This window comes from Triticum aestivum, chromosome 6A (genome assembly GCF_018294505.1).
Source record: "Triticum aestivum cultivar Chinese Spring chromosome 6A, IWGSC CS RefSeq v2.1, whole genome shotgun sequence".
NCBI lineage: Eukaryota > Viridiplantae > Streptophyta > Magnoliopsida > Poales > Poaceae > Triticum > Triticum aestivum.
The window spans coordinates 539,054,367-539,068,680 of record NC_057809.1 but is presented as its reverse complement, the minus strand read 5'-3'; the positions used below and the strand labels follow the sequence as shown (position 1 = coordinate 539,068,680).

The 14,314-nt window shown below is 41.5% G+C and overlaps 1 protein-coding gene and 1 non-coding gene across 2 annotated transcripts; one reads left to right on the top strand and one right to left on the bottom strand.

Annotated features, from left to right (window-relative positions):
• Window positions 1–918: 918 nt before the first annotated feature.
• On the bottom strand, window positions 919–1,651 carry LOC123130961 (glycine-rich cell wall structural protein). The gene is made up of 2 exons (XM_044550747.1): window positions 1,492–1,651; window positions 919–1,405 (listed from the first exon to the last, which is right to left on the bottom strand). Exons 1-2 carry the CDS (start codon window positions 1,571–1,573, stop codon window positions 1,143–1,145), a joined length of 345 nt encoding a protein of 114 aa, XP_044406682.1. The 5' UTR covers window positions 1,574–1,651; the 3' UTR covers window positions 919–1,142.
• Window positions 1,652–2,870: 1,219 nt separating this feature from the next.
• Window positions 2,871–2,942, top strand: TRNAW-CCA (transfer RNA tryptophan (anticodon CCA)). Its single transcript has one exon. It is a non-coding gene; the product is annotated as a tRNA-Trp (tRNA).
• Window positions 2,943–14,314: the final 11,372 nt, after the last annotated feature.

Genomic DNA, 14,314 nt, shown 5'->3' with positions numbered 1-14,314 from the left:
CAAATAGTAAATTCAAAAAATGTTCATTATTTTAGAAAAATGTTCACGAATTTTAAAAATGTTCATGAATTTGAAAAATGTTCACGATTTCTGATATGTTCATAAGTTTAAAAAGTGTTCATAGTTTTGAAAAAAAATCACGATTTCAGGAAAATAAGAAGTAGTATCTTGGTGATGCAGCAAAATGTGGTCATGGCCATTGAAGATTATGAAAAAAAATCTCCTGTTACAACGCACGGGCCATTTTGCTAGTACTGATAGAAGTTTGCACGCTCATACTACTACACATCTATATGTACATGTATAATTGTTTCCTTTTTTGAGGTTTCAAAATACTGTTTTTCTCTAATGTTTTTACCAGGCTCCATGTAAGCTGGCTCCGTTTGCATTTATCGATTTCCTATGTGTCTCCTTGCCATGGTTTTAATGTCAATACTTCGATTTAACTACGAATGAAAGCTTGAAAACCTTATACTAACATGCTCAGCAGCTCAGGCTCAATAAAGCCTAATACAAAATAACATGAACATCATGACGTGTCAATTCAAGAAATTTCACAACCAAATTATGGAACAAAACGATTGAAATGTTGACTTATCTTGCCTCTGCATAAATCTGTAATATTTCCTTCTGGGCGTATGAGGCTAGCCTGAAGTATAACTCATCTTTTGGTATTTCAATATGCATTGGTTTATATACAACCTTCGTTCAAGCACGTTCACCCTCTCCATCAGCAGAGACGTTGAAACTAAACCGCACGCACACACGAGCGCGCACACGCACAGGCACTAGCATACAGCACGGAGGACGACTCTTATTTGGCAGCTGATTTATATTTTCCCTCCTCGCAATTCCAGAAATAAGGCACTATTTATGAGTATCAGCTGGTGGATGAATTGATTAATAAAGCCCAGCGTAGAAGAGCAAATTCGCCTGTCTTTTTATTCCATAAACACAACACGGGTGCAGTAACAATACATCCGTACACTGACCAGTACGTCTTACGAACAAGCACACACATCAACACATACGTAGCTTGCAAGAACACAGGGCTAGGTGCGTTCCTCAAGAACACACAGTATAAGCAGATTAACTAGGCACGTGCAGGCGTACACGCTGCATCCGGTGGATGCATGCTCGGCTCAGTGGTGCACCTCCGCCTCAGCGCGGTACATGGGCTCCGGGACCTCGTCGGCGCGCGAGCAGCACCGGCAGCCGCCGTAGTACCCGCGGCCGCAGCAGCCCCACCGGCAGTACCCGCCGCCGCCGCGGCCTGGGTACCCGCCTCTTCCGCGGCCAGGGTACGGGTAGTACCCTCCTCCGCGCCCAGGATAACCACGGCCCGGGTAGCCGCCGCCGCCACGGTAGTAGTCCTGCACGTCGGCCGTCGGCTCCTCCTTGGCCTCTGCATCAACCCATAATTAACACTGTATAATAATTTGTTTCAAATCGATTCAAAACTGGAGTAGATAGTAGTGTATGGTGTCGCACGAGTTTCTTCGGCCGAGGCGACGAGGAAAGCAGCAGCAAGCAGGAGAGCGAACACGAGGAGCGAACCCTTGAACATCGCCATTGACGCCGGTCGAACCCTCTTCTCCACGCTATGTAATCTTAGTCGAGCACTGTATTACGAGATTGTATCGGAGCTGGTCTGGTGAGATGCTAATGCATGCAGCGCAAGCTTATTTATAGGCAGAGAAGCCTCTAGTTCAACATGCAGGCTCCAAGCGGTAGCGGTTGGCGGATGGGCAGCATGCATTAACGCCTTCCTGCATGCATGCGGGTAGCAAGAACTCTGCGTTATCTTATCTCTACAGTGCAAGTGTAGAAAATGCGAGAGTGGACTAGTTTGAGGAGGAACAGGAGACATGCATGTGCGAGTCTAGTTGAGGAGACATACGTTCATTACGTTGTGCATGCCAAGTTTGACCAGGCAACATCGCATGCATGAACTAACCATGCTCCAGTACGTAGATATTAAAGGGGAGTCCATTTTTGTTACCTCGCAAAAAAAAAAGTCCATTTTTGTTTTGGTCCCAAGACCAGCCATGCTGCATCCTTCTTTCTCCTCCCTCTCGTGAAATGACTTCAATGATGATGTGACGTGGTTTTTGACCGGAACTGACACGTAGCTATCTCAGTTGATAACTTATGCTGACATGTCACATCCTTCTTCCTCCTCGCCATGACTTATTGCAAGTCATTCGATATTATCTTTTATATTACGGATTCTGAAATTTTGTGTAAGGCCGATAGTTTATTTTTAACATCAAGCAATTCTTTATTGCATGGTAATTGCAGTAGCATCGGTTACAAGAAGTGAAACAATTACAGTCGGGGTTCTTTCATCCACCCATCACACAACCCGCACTTAGCCCGATTACCTAGATCACGAGCTATGCAATTAGACTGTCTAGGAACGTGTTCAAAAATTACATGAGAAAAGTCACACGTAATATGATAACAATCATCAAAAATCACAGCAGCAATTTGGAAAGATCATGCTGATCGACCGCCAGAATAGCAACTTTCATTAATTCAGCGGCATGCGTGCGCATCTCATGTACTCCCTCCGTTTTTAAATATTTATCTTTTTAACATTTCAAATAGACTACCACATACGTATGTACATAGACATATTTTAGAGTGTAGATTCATTCATTTTGTTTTGTATGTAGTCACTTGTTGAAATTTTTAAAAAAACAAATATTTAGAAACGGAGGAAGTAGGTTTCTTCTTCCTCCTGTTAGATATGCATAGGATATCCACCATTTTCGAAGAACCACGTGCCTGAATTGGATATGCATATCACGTCCAGAAGAAGTGTGATTAGCATCATATGGAGCTTAATTAAGGCAAACTAGCAATAAGGATCCGTGGCGCAATGGTAGCGCGTCTGACTCCAGATCAGAAGGTTGCGTGTTCGATTCACGTCGGGTTCAATACCCTGATCCATGAGGATTAAATCCATTTTTCCTTGAAAGATATACCACACACTTTTGTCAGTTGATCGTGACCCAAAGAGCAGATACCACCACTTCAACTTATGAGAATCCATGCCAAACGCGATACATCCTTTTCAACCGAAGCGATCAATTTTACATTACACTCAAATGGGTATTGTCTTGGAGAACATAGCCTTCGGATACAAATTGTGTATACGACGAGATACTAGTAACTGCAGGTGGATCGAGTTGAGAATCCATGCCAAACGCGATACATCCTTTTCAACCGAAGCGATCAATTTTTATTGTTAGGATACATTACACTCAAATGGGTATTGTCTTGAAGAACATAGCCTTCGGATACAAATTGTGTATACGACGAGATACTAGTAACTGCAGGTGGATCGAGTTGAGAATCCATGCCAAACGTGATACATCCTTTTCAACCGAGCGATCAATTTTTATTGTTAGGATACATTACACTCAAATGGGTATTGTCTTGAAGAACATAGCCTTCGGAAACAAATTGTGTATACGACAGATACTAGTAACTGCAGGTGGATCGAGTTCTTTCTTCTTCTTGAAGGATAAGGCAATCTCGCCAGGGAGTTCTGCTGTCGGTGGTGAGTGGGGTTGTTGGATCCACGCGTGTGGATAGTTTTAGGCCAAAGTAGCTTAGTTCTTAGGTTGTTCATCGTCTTGACTTCGGCGGCGGCGATGACGACGATGAATAAATTATCTTCACATCCTACTTCGACGAGGCGATCGATCCTATGGTTGGGGGTGAATTTGGAATCCAATTTGTTCAAGTAAGGATGGTGCGGCGGCAGTGGCATCCTCGTGGTGACATGTGTCCTCGGGCTCCGTCGTTGCAATGGCATTTGCTCCACCACCTCACGAAGCTAGGGAGGTAGTCCAGGAGCAAATGGAGATTGTGGTCTGCATCGACGACATCTGCATTTGGAACATGGTGGATCGTGGGATGGGTTCGTGGTACGTGGATGACAGGTATGGTTTCCTCCTCTGACGTCTTAGTCATGTGTTGGTGCCAAATCTGGAGTTTGATGGCGTGTTCGGGGTGTTGCCCCGGTCTGATTTGTTCAACGATAATGGTTTCGGCTTTGGCGGGCCACCTTGGAGGCTCGCAAAACTGCATATCAACGATGGAGCTGCGCCAAGCTCGGATGTGGAGGTGATCCGTCATATTTTTCCCTTTGGTGGCTGCTCTGGTGGTGTCAAATGCAGGTGCAGGCGTTGGTGTCAAGCTCAAAGATTTCTTCGGTCTTATTTATAATTTTACTTTTTGACTGGTGTTCCTTTGTGCAAAGACTAGCGTTTTGCTATTTTTTTAGCTTTATTAGGTCGGTATGTATGTGGTTTGTACTATGATCCTTATGATATAAATGAGACACGTATTACCATGTAAAAAATACAAATTGTGCATAGAATTTAGGGGTAAAAGTGAGGTTGATCGTGCCCAAAATAGCGACTACCACCACTTCAACTCGTGAGAATCCATGGCAAACACGGTACATCCTTTTCAACTAAAGCGATCAACTTTTATCGTTCGGATACATTACACTCAAAGGGATACTGGGACATAGCCTTCGTATACAAATTGTGTATGTAGTATGTGGTGGGTGAAAAGCAAAGCCCGCGTCCAACATTTTAGGGTCCAAATCTTAAATTATGGGGAGTTTGATGCTTCTAGTGCATTCTTGAACTAATCCATCATGTTTTGTAAACCTAGTGGACCGTAGTTGCATCATTATGTGGCATCACTCTCAACTGGAAATCTAAGTCATGTTGCATTTTGTAAGATTTGTTCTACGGTTTTTGTTGCTCCCAAAATTACATAGTTTTATGGTGTGTCACATGATACATCTTCAACGTATCTATAATTTTTGATTGTTTCATGCTATTATATTATCTGTTTTGGATGTTAATGGACTTTATTTTACACTTTTATATTATTTTTGAGACTAACCTATTAACCGAAGGCCCGACCCAAATTGATGTTTTTTGTCTATTTCAGTGTTTCGCAGAAAAGGAATATCAAACGAAGTTCAAACGGAATGAAACCTTCGGAAACGTGATTTTCTCAACAAACGTGATCCATGAGACTTGGAGTGGGCGTCAAGAAACAATTAAGGAGGCCACGAGGCAGGGGGCGCGCCTACCCTCCTGGGCGCGCCCTCCACCCTCATGGGCCCCTCGTTGCTCCACCGACCTACTTCTTCCTCCTATATAAGTCCATGTACCCCGCAAACATCCAGGAGCACCAAGAAAACCTAATTCCACCGCCGCAACCTTCTGTACCCGAGAGATCCCATCTTGGGGCCTTTTTCGGAGCTCCGCCGAAGGGGACATTGATCACAAAGGGCATGTACATTAACTCCATGGCCTCTGCGGTGATGTGTGAGTAGTTTACTTCAGACCTTCGGGTCCATAGTTATTAACTAGATGACTTCTTCTCTCTCTTTGAATCTCAATACAAAGTTCTCCTCGATCTTCTTGGAGATCTATTCGATGTAATCTTCTTTTGCGGTGTGTTTGTCGAGATCCGATGAATTATGGGTTTATGATCAAGTTTATCTATGAACAATATTTGAATCTCCTCTGAATTCTTTTATATAAGATTGATTATCTTTGCAAGTCTCTTCGAATTTTCAGTTTGTTTTGGCCTACTAGATTGATCTTTCTTGCAATGGGAGAAGTGCTTAGCTTTGGGTTCAATCTTGCAATGTCCTTTCCTAGTGACAGCAGGGGCAGCAAGGCACGCATTGTATTGTTGCCATCGAGGATAAAAAGATGGGGTTTATATCATATTGCATGAGTTTATCCCTCTACATCATGTCATCTTACTTAAAGCATTACTCTGTTCTTATGAACTTAATACTCTAGATGCATGCTAGATAGCGGTCGATGTGTGGAGTAATAGTAGTAGATGCAGAATCGTTTCGGTCTACTTGTCACGGACGTGATGCCTATATACATGATCATACCTAGATATTCTCATAACAATACTCAATTCTATCAATTGCTTGACAGTAATTCGTTTACCCACCATAATACTTATGCTCTTTAGAGAAGCCACTAGTGAAACCTATGCCCCCCGGGGTCTATCTTCTATCATATTAATCTTCCAATACTTAGTTGTTTCTATTGCCATTTATTTTACTTTGCATATTTTATTTCTCTTTATCATAAAAAATACCAAAAATATTATCTTATCATATCTATCAGATCTCACTCTCGTAAGTGACCGTGAATGGATTGACAACCCCTTTATCGCGTTGGTTGCGAGGTTCTTATTTGTTTGTGTAGGTGCGTGGGACTCGAGCGTGGTCTCCTACTGGATTGATACCTTGGTTCTCAAAACTGAGGGAAATACTTATGCTACTTTACTGCATCACCCTTTCCTCTTCAAGGGAAAACCAACGCAGTGCTCAAGAGGTAGCAAGAAGGATTTCTGGCGCCGTTGCCGGGGAGATTCGCACCAAGTCAAGTCAAGATTTGACTCCCAACAACGAGCCATTTCTGGCGCCGTTGCCGGGGAGTCTACACACAAGTCAAGACATACCAAGTACCCATCACAAACTCTTATCCCTCGCATTACATTATTTGCCATTTGTCTCTCGTTTTCCTCTCCCCCACTTCACCCTTGTCGTTTTATTCGCCCTCTCTTTTTCCGTCCGCCTCTTTTTCGCTCGCTTCTTGTTTGCTCGTGTATTGGATTGCTTGATTCTCACGATGGCTTAATACAATACTAAATTGTGTGGCTTTGCCAATACCAACAACAATGAGTTTCTTAGCACTCTGATTGCTCCTCTTACCGATGATGAATCTTGTGAAATTAATGTTGCTTTATTGAATCTTGTCATGAAAGATCAATTTGCCGGGCTTCCTAGTGAAGATGCCTAGGGCCGACCCTGAGGGGGGGGGCGCAGGGGGCGGCCGCTCCGGGGCCCGGAAATCTAGGGGCCCCCTCCGGCCATGTACGCATGTGAGATTACCTAGCTACGCAGTGACAACACCGTCCCTCGCCGCAGATTTTTTTCAGGGAAATCGCACGCAGCAGGAGGTAGCGGACGACGATCACACGAGTATGTTCATCGTGTTTTTTTCCTTGCACAATCGCACATCTGCATGACATCATCCACCGTGAGATACTGGGCCTGGCCCAGCTCGTGGGCAGCATGACCATTGGCCCCCGACTAGCGCACAACGCCCACGTTCCCTTTTTCCCATCGTGGATGCCTACAACCAACATGAAAGTTTAGTCGCCAACCGCAGCAACACCATCGCCGTCATCAGGATATCGCCCATGGCGGCCGTGAAGGGGAATGAGCACACCGGCAGGCTCATCATCAGGTTCCGGTAAGGATCGCTTCGCTCTTGAATTCTTGATAGAATCATGTGCGCTTGTATGGATTCTGAGATTTATCCCCTTCCTTGCTCGCGACGGGAAAGTTTATAGTTGCTGTGAGCGAGATTTTTATTTGACATTTGAAAATTAGGAGCCATGATGCTACTGTTCGATTTAGGAAAAATAGGAGTATAGGATGTTGTCTACTAAAGCAGGATTAACCATGAAGTTTTGTCAAATTCTATATGAACTTGTATGTTTAATTAATTAACTCGATGATCGATTTTATGATTCTATGGTGATGCTGGAAAAGCGCTATCTCAAAGACATTCAGACGGTTCCTTCTTTGTAGAATATTTCAACTTATATCTCCAGGATCAAAGTTGACAGAAAATAATGCTTTCTCGGTTTGGAGATGATAGAAAGAAATATATTGAATCTTCTGTTCAACAGTTTTCTCATATAGTTTATGACATTAACTCACTATCTGTGTTATCTATAGGGTTTAGAAGATGGTTCTAATGCTTCATCACAGAACAATCTTTTTTATCAAGGACATGTATAAGGAGGTGTTGGATGTGTTGATGGTGGCTGAGGTATGTAATCTTCTGTGATCATTGTTGTCATACTGTAAAAAGCATATACATCTTTTAAATAGCTATATAGTGATGAAAAACAAAAATGTGAGGTTTGTAAGTTTAGAAAAATTATTGAATGGGATTGATATCATACCATAATTAATGTTATTGAATCTAGGAAAGTTAGAAGAAAAAAAATTAAGTTAACTATAATTATTTGATTTTGGATGCACTTGTTTTACTAAAAAATTATCATATACATATATTAAATATTATATTGTTGTTTATAATAAGGGCCCCTGGTTATAGTCTCGCCCTGGGCCCCAGAAATCTCAGGACCGGCCCTGAAGATGCCGCTACCCATCTAAATAGCTTTGTTGATTTGTGTGATATGCAAAAGAAGAAAGATGTGGACAATTATATTGTTAAATTGAAGCTATTTCCTTTTTCCCTTAGAGATCATGCTAAAGCTTGGCTTTCGTCTTTGCCTAAAAATAGTATTGATTCATGGAATCAGTGCAAAGATGCTTTTATCTCTAAATATTTTTACTCCCGCTAAAATCATCTCTCTTAGAAAAGATATTATGAATTTTAAGCAACTTGACCATGAACGTGTTGCACAAGCTTGGGAGAGGATGAAATTAATGATACGTAATTTCCCTACACAAAATTTATACAAAAAATTTATACAAAAAATTTATACCGGATTGAATTTTACTTCTAGAAATCTTTTAGATTCGGCCGCGGGAGGCACTTTTATGGAAATCACTTTAGGAGAAGCTACTAAACTCCTAGATAATATTATTGTTAGTTATTCCCAATGGCACACCGAAAGATCTACTAATAAAAAAGTGCATGCGATAGAAGAAATTAATGTTTTGAGTGGAAAGATGGATTAACTTATGAAATTGTTTGCTAATAAGAGTGTTTCCTCTGATCCTAATGATGTGCCTTTGTCTACCTTTATTGAGAATAATAATGAATCTATGGATTTGAATTTTGTTGGTAGGAATAATTTTGGTAACAACGCGTATAGAGGAAACTTTAATCCTAGGTCATTCCCTAGTAATTCCTCTAATAATTATGGTAATTCCTACAACAATTCTTATGGAAATTTTAATAAGATGCCATCTGAATTTGAGACTAGTGTTAAGGAGTTTATGAATTCGCAAAAGAATTTCAATGCTTTGCTTGAAGAAAAATTGCTTAAGGTTGATGAATTGGCTAGGAACGTTGATAGAATTTCTCTTGATGTTGATTCTTTGAAACGTAGATCTATTCCACCTAAGCATGATATCAATGAGTCTGTCAAAGCCATGAGAATTTCCATTGATGAGTGCAAAGAAAGAACCGCTAGGATGCGTGCTAAGAAAGATTGCTTTGTGAAAGTGTGTTCTTCTAGTTTCTATGGAAATAAAGATGAAGATCTAAAAGTTATTGATGTGTCTCCTATTAAATCTTTGTTTTGCAATATGGATCTTGATAATGATGGGACTGAAGATGAGCCACCTTTACCTACAAGGCGTCCCAAAAAATCGGAGTTTTTAGATCTTGATGCAAAAATTGGTAAAAGTGGGATTGAAGAGGTCAAAACTTTAGATATCAATGAACCCACTATTTTGGATTTCAAGGAATTTAATTCTGATAATTGCTCTTTGATAGATTGTATTTCCTTGTTGCAATCCGTGCTAAATTCTCCTCATGATTATAGTCAAAATAAAGCTTTTACTAAACATATCGTTGATGCTTTGATGCAATCTTATGAAGAAAAACTTGAGTTGGAAGTTTATATCCCTAGAAAACTTTATGATGAGTGGGAACCTACTATTAAAATTAAAATTAAATATCATGAATGCTATGCTTTGTGTGATTTGGGTGCTGGTGTTTCCACGATTCCGAAAACTTTATGTGATTTGCTAGGATTCCGTGAATTTGATGATTGTTCTTTAAACTTGCACCTTACGGATTCCACTATTAAGAAACCTTTGGGAAGAATTAATGATGTTCTTATTGTTGAAATAGGAACTATGTGCCTGTAGATTTCATTGTTCTTGACATAGATTGCAATCCTTCATGTCCTATTATTCTTGGTAGACCTTTCCTTGGAACGATTGGTGCAATTATTGATATGAAGGAAGGGAATATTAGATTCCAATTTCCATTAAGGAAGGTCATGGAACACTTTCCTAGAAAGAAAATTAAATTACCTTATGAATCTATAATGAGAGATACTTATGGATTGCCTACCAAAGATGGCAATACCTAGATCTATCCTTGCTTTTATGCCTAGTTAGGGGCGTTAAACGATAGCGCTTGTTGGGAGGCAACCCAATTTTTTTTATTCCTTGCTTTTTGCTACTGTTTAATAATATATAATTTATCTAGCCTCTGTTTTGGTTGTGTTTTTTTGTGTTTACTTAGTGTTTGTGCCAAGTAGAACTGTTGGGAAGACTTGGGGAAAGTCTTTTCGATCTTGCTGTAAAAAACAGAAACTTTAGCGCTCACGAGAATTGCTGCAATTTTTTACTGGAGAGTGATATTTAGTTAATTCTTTTTGGATATGATTAATAGATAAATTCTTCACGTCCAGCAATTTATTTTAGAATTTTTGGGGTTCCAGAAGTATTCGAAACCTACAGATTACTACAGACTGTTCTGTTTTGGACAGATTCTGTTTTTCGTGTGTTGTTTGCTTATTTTGATGAATCTATGGATAGTAAAAGAGTTTATAAACCATAGAGAAGTTGGAACATAGTAAGTTTAACACCAATATAAATAAAGAATGAGTTCATTACAGTACCTTGAAGTGGTGGTTTGTTTTCTTTTACTAACGGAGCTCACGAAGATTTTCTTTTAAGTTTTGTGTTGTGAAGTTTTCAAGTTTTGGGTAAAGATTTGATGGATTATGGAACAAGGAGTGGCAAGAGCCTAAGCTTGGGGGTGACAATGGCACCCCAAGGTAAAATACAAGGACACCAAAAATCCTAAGCTTGGGGATGCCCCGGAAGGCATCCCCTCTTTCATCTTCGTTCATCGGTAACTTTACTTGGAGCTATATTTTTATTCACCACATGATATGTGTTTTGCTTGGAGTGTCTTGTATGATTTGAGTCTTTGCTTTTTAGTTTACCACAATCATCCTTGATGTACACAACTTTTGAGAGAGACACCCATGAATTGGAATTTATTAGAATACTCTATGTGCTTCACTTATATCTTTTGAGCTATATAGTTTTTATTCTATGTGCTTCACTTATATCTTTTGAGCTATATAGTTTTTGCTCTAGTGCTTCACTTATATCTTTTAGAGCACAGTGGTGGTTTTATTTTATAGAAATAATTGATCTCTCATGCTTCACTTATATTATTTTGAGAGTCCTTTAGAACAACATGGTAATTTGCTTTTAGACATAATAAAAACTTTTATATAAGTGCATTGAATACTAAGAGAAGTTTGATACTTCATGATTGTTTTGAGATATGGAGATAGTGATATCAAAGTTGTGCTAGTTGAGTAGTTGTGAATTTGAGAAATACTTGTGTTGAAGTTTGCAAGTCCCGTAGCATGCACGTATGGTAAACGTTGTGTAACAAATTTGAAACATGAGGTGTTATTTGATTGTCTTCCTTATGAGTGGCGGTCGGAGACGAGCGATGGTCTTTTCCTACCAATCTATCCCCCTAGGAGCATGCGCGTAATACTTGGTTTTTGATGACTTGTAGATTTTTGCAATATGTGTGTTCTTTATGACTAACTAGTAAGCTTGCACGTGCAACGCATGTCTAAATTCAGACGATAAGTACATCCTTTTGTAAAATATTCGTGTGATTCCTAACTTAGTTATTTGAATTGCATTGTTTGACAATTTATGATGGTTTGAATAGTGGGCAGAAAGGGATCTTCAGACACGAAACAAGATCTCTGAGTCAGCCAAAATAGAATCCACAAACTAAGATAACATCATCCATAAGTTGCCACAAACATCTCATCGCTTCTCCTCTTTCTCCCATTGGCAGCCTTCTTCATCTGGGCTCCCAACTGGTGCTTGTTCGTCATGTCGACACGGAGCTTACCATATGCATCTGCATTCGCCGCGTATGTAATCACCCTGGACCCTGGATGGCCATAGCAAGCTCCTCTTTTAGAATTGGATAACCAGCCCTCGAGCAAGGGAGGCATAAACATGGAGAAAAAGAAACATAGCATAATTGCGAGCACACCTTGGGAAGATGTCTCTTCCAGTTGGGCCTTGTATCTTGAGCCTCCAGTGACATGTTCTTGCGGCGCTGGTCTTTGAAAATTCCAATGGTTGGAACAAGCATAGAAGAAACCTTGTAAAACAATGGACGTGTAGACTAATGAAACTGATTGATTTCTGATATAACCATTTTTTAAAGGGGACATGGTAACACAAAACACATGTTTCCAAAGATCAAAAGGAGTCATGTCAGGACCCCGATTCCAAGTCACATTGATCTAGTCGGTAACACCTCATATCACTTTGCGGCCTCATGCACGGTATTCCCACTGGTGTCGCCTTACCATGGCCCGGGACTGTTTGCGCCTTTTGGCTCACGTATATGATAGTGTCACTAGCATCCATATGACAGAGAACCCATGCTGACATGGCTAGTCGTGAACCCGAAGCGGCACTAACCTATGGGGACAGGCATACATGAATCACATCGAGCATGTCGGTCAGCAGCGTGTGAATCCGGGCTGTAGCACTGGGCTAACAGGACTCCGGGAACCCGGGCTGTAGCAGGCTAGGCAGGACTCCGGACGTCACCGCGTGACATTTCCCCGAAGGGACAGACACAGGAACGAAGTGAAACACATGCCGGCCAGTCAAGTGTTCCGGAGCAGTAGTGCTGGGCTAGCAGGACTCCGGTGAACCGAGCTATAGCGGACTACTATGGCTCATGGAAGCACAAGACTACATTTCCCCATAAGAGAGGTTGCCAAGGATAAACAACTAGATTGTCGGATCCCACACATACCAAGCATTTCAATCATACACACAATATGCTCGACATGTGTAAATACAACATGGCATCACAACAAGACTCTACGACTCAAACATTTATTCATTAGGCTCCGAGGAGCGAGATATTACAAACATGGGTCTTATGACCCAACAATCATAGCATACAAATCAAGCACATGCGGAAGCTTAACATGTCTAAGTACAGACATCTACAAATGAAAAAGGCTAAGAAGCCTGACTATCTACCAGATCCTACCAAGGGCACAAGATCGTAGCTGAGGTATCAAGCTAAACATCGAAGTACACAAGAAACTACTAGCAAGACTGACGTCTCTCTACAAAAACATAGAATAGGCAAACGTGAGTACGAATATACCCAGCAAGACTTACATCAGAACTAACTACATATGCACCGATATCAACAAAGGGGTAGTGGAGTTTAACTGCAGCAAGCCAGCTTTGACTCAGTGGCTAACCTGAACTACGACTGCAAGCAACTCTTTTGAGGTGGCACACACGAGTCCACATATTCACCATATCAATACACCACTATGGATCCGCTCCTGTCTCCCTACGAGAACGCCATCCATAGCACTCGCGCTTATCTTGCGAGTTTTAGAGTATCCACTTTCACTTGTCTATGAACTGTTATAGGCAACCCAGAAGTCCTTTAGCGCGGGCACGGCTATTCGAATAGATCATTTATAACCTTGCAGGGGTGTACTTCTTCACACACGTTCTCGCCACTTACCACCATGTACACGTCGTTTATCTCGGCAACCTTCAAGCGGAAGCCTGGCAAGGGAGTCGGCCATGACCTGACTAACCACACAAGTCTCTAGTCTAGGTTTATCGCCTATTCGGGTTCCATCTGCGAGGAGATCCGGCCGGAGTTTCGCCCACAGCCCCAAACGATGTGTGCAGGGTTCCCGAGACACCAAACCGACGCCCGGTACACCGTGCCATGGTGTATCTACCGCATCATAGCCCACCCCTAGGGTCAGCACTGCGCACGGCCGCCAACACATATCCTACAAACACCAGAAACTAGTTGCAACTCCTGGACAGAGGACAGGGGCAGTTAATAAGTCGAGAGGGTCCATTGGTTTCGGGCCCAATGCGTGGTAGTAGTTGTTCATGGATCACAAACACAGAACTCAGTTCCTAAGGACGGTTTCAATGAGACAACCCACCATGTACTCCTACATGGCCTCTCACCGCTACCTTTACCAAATCGTGTTCACACACTTAGCTCACACATAGTAGGACATGTTCATCACTGTCCCAATTCATCCCCGATGAATCATACCTGACTCAACTCTAAGCAGTAGCAGACATGACAAATAAGCATGAATGAGTAGGCACATCAGGGCTCAAACAACTCCTACTCATGCTAGTGGGTTTCATCTATTTACTGTGGCAATGACAGGTCAT

Bases quoted from the DNA above. Each gene is read 5' to 3' on its own strand.
- LOC123130961 (XM_044550747.1), bottom strand. From the start codon at position 1,573: ATGGCGATGTTCAAGGGTTCGCTCCTCGTGTTCGCTCTCCTGCTTGCT. The intron at 1,406-1,491 runs GTGCGACACCAT...GGGTTGATGCAG, and splicing joins CGCCTCGGCCGAAGAAACTC to AGGCCAAGGAGGAGCCGACG.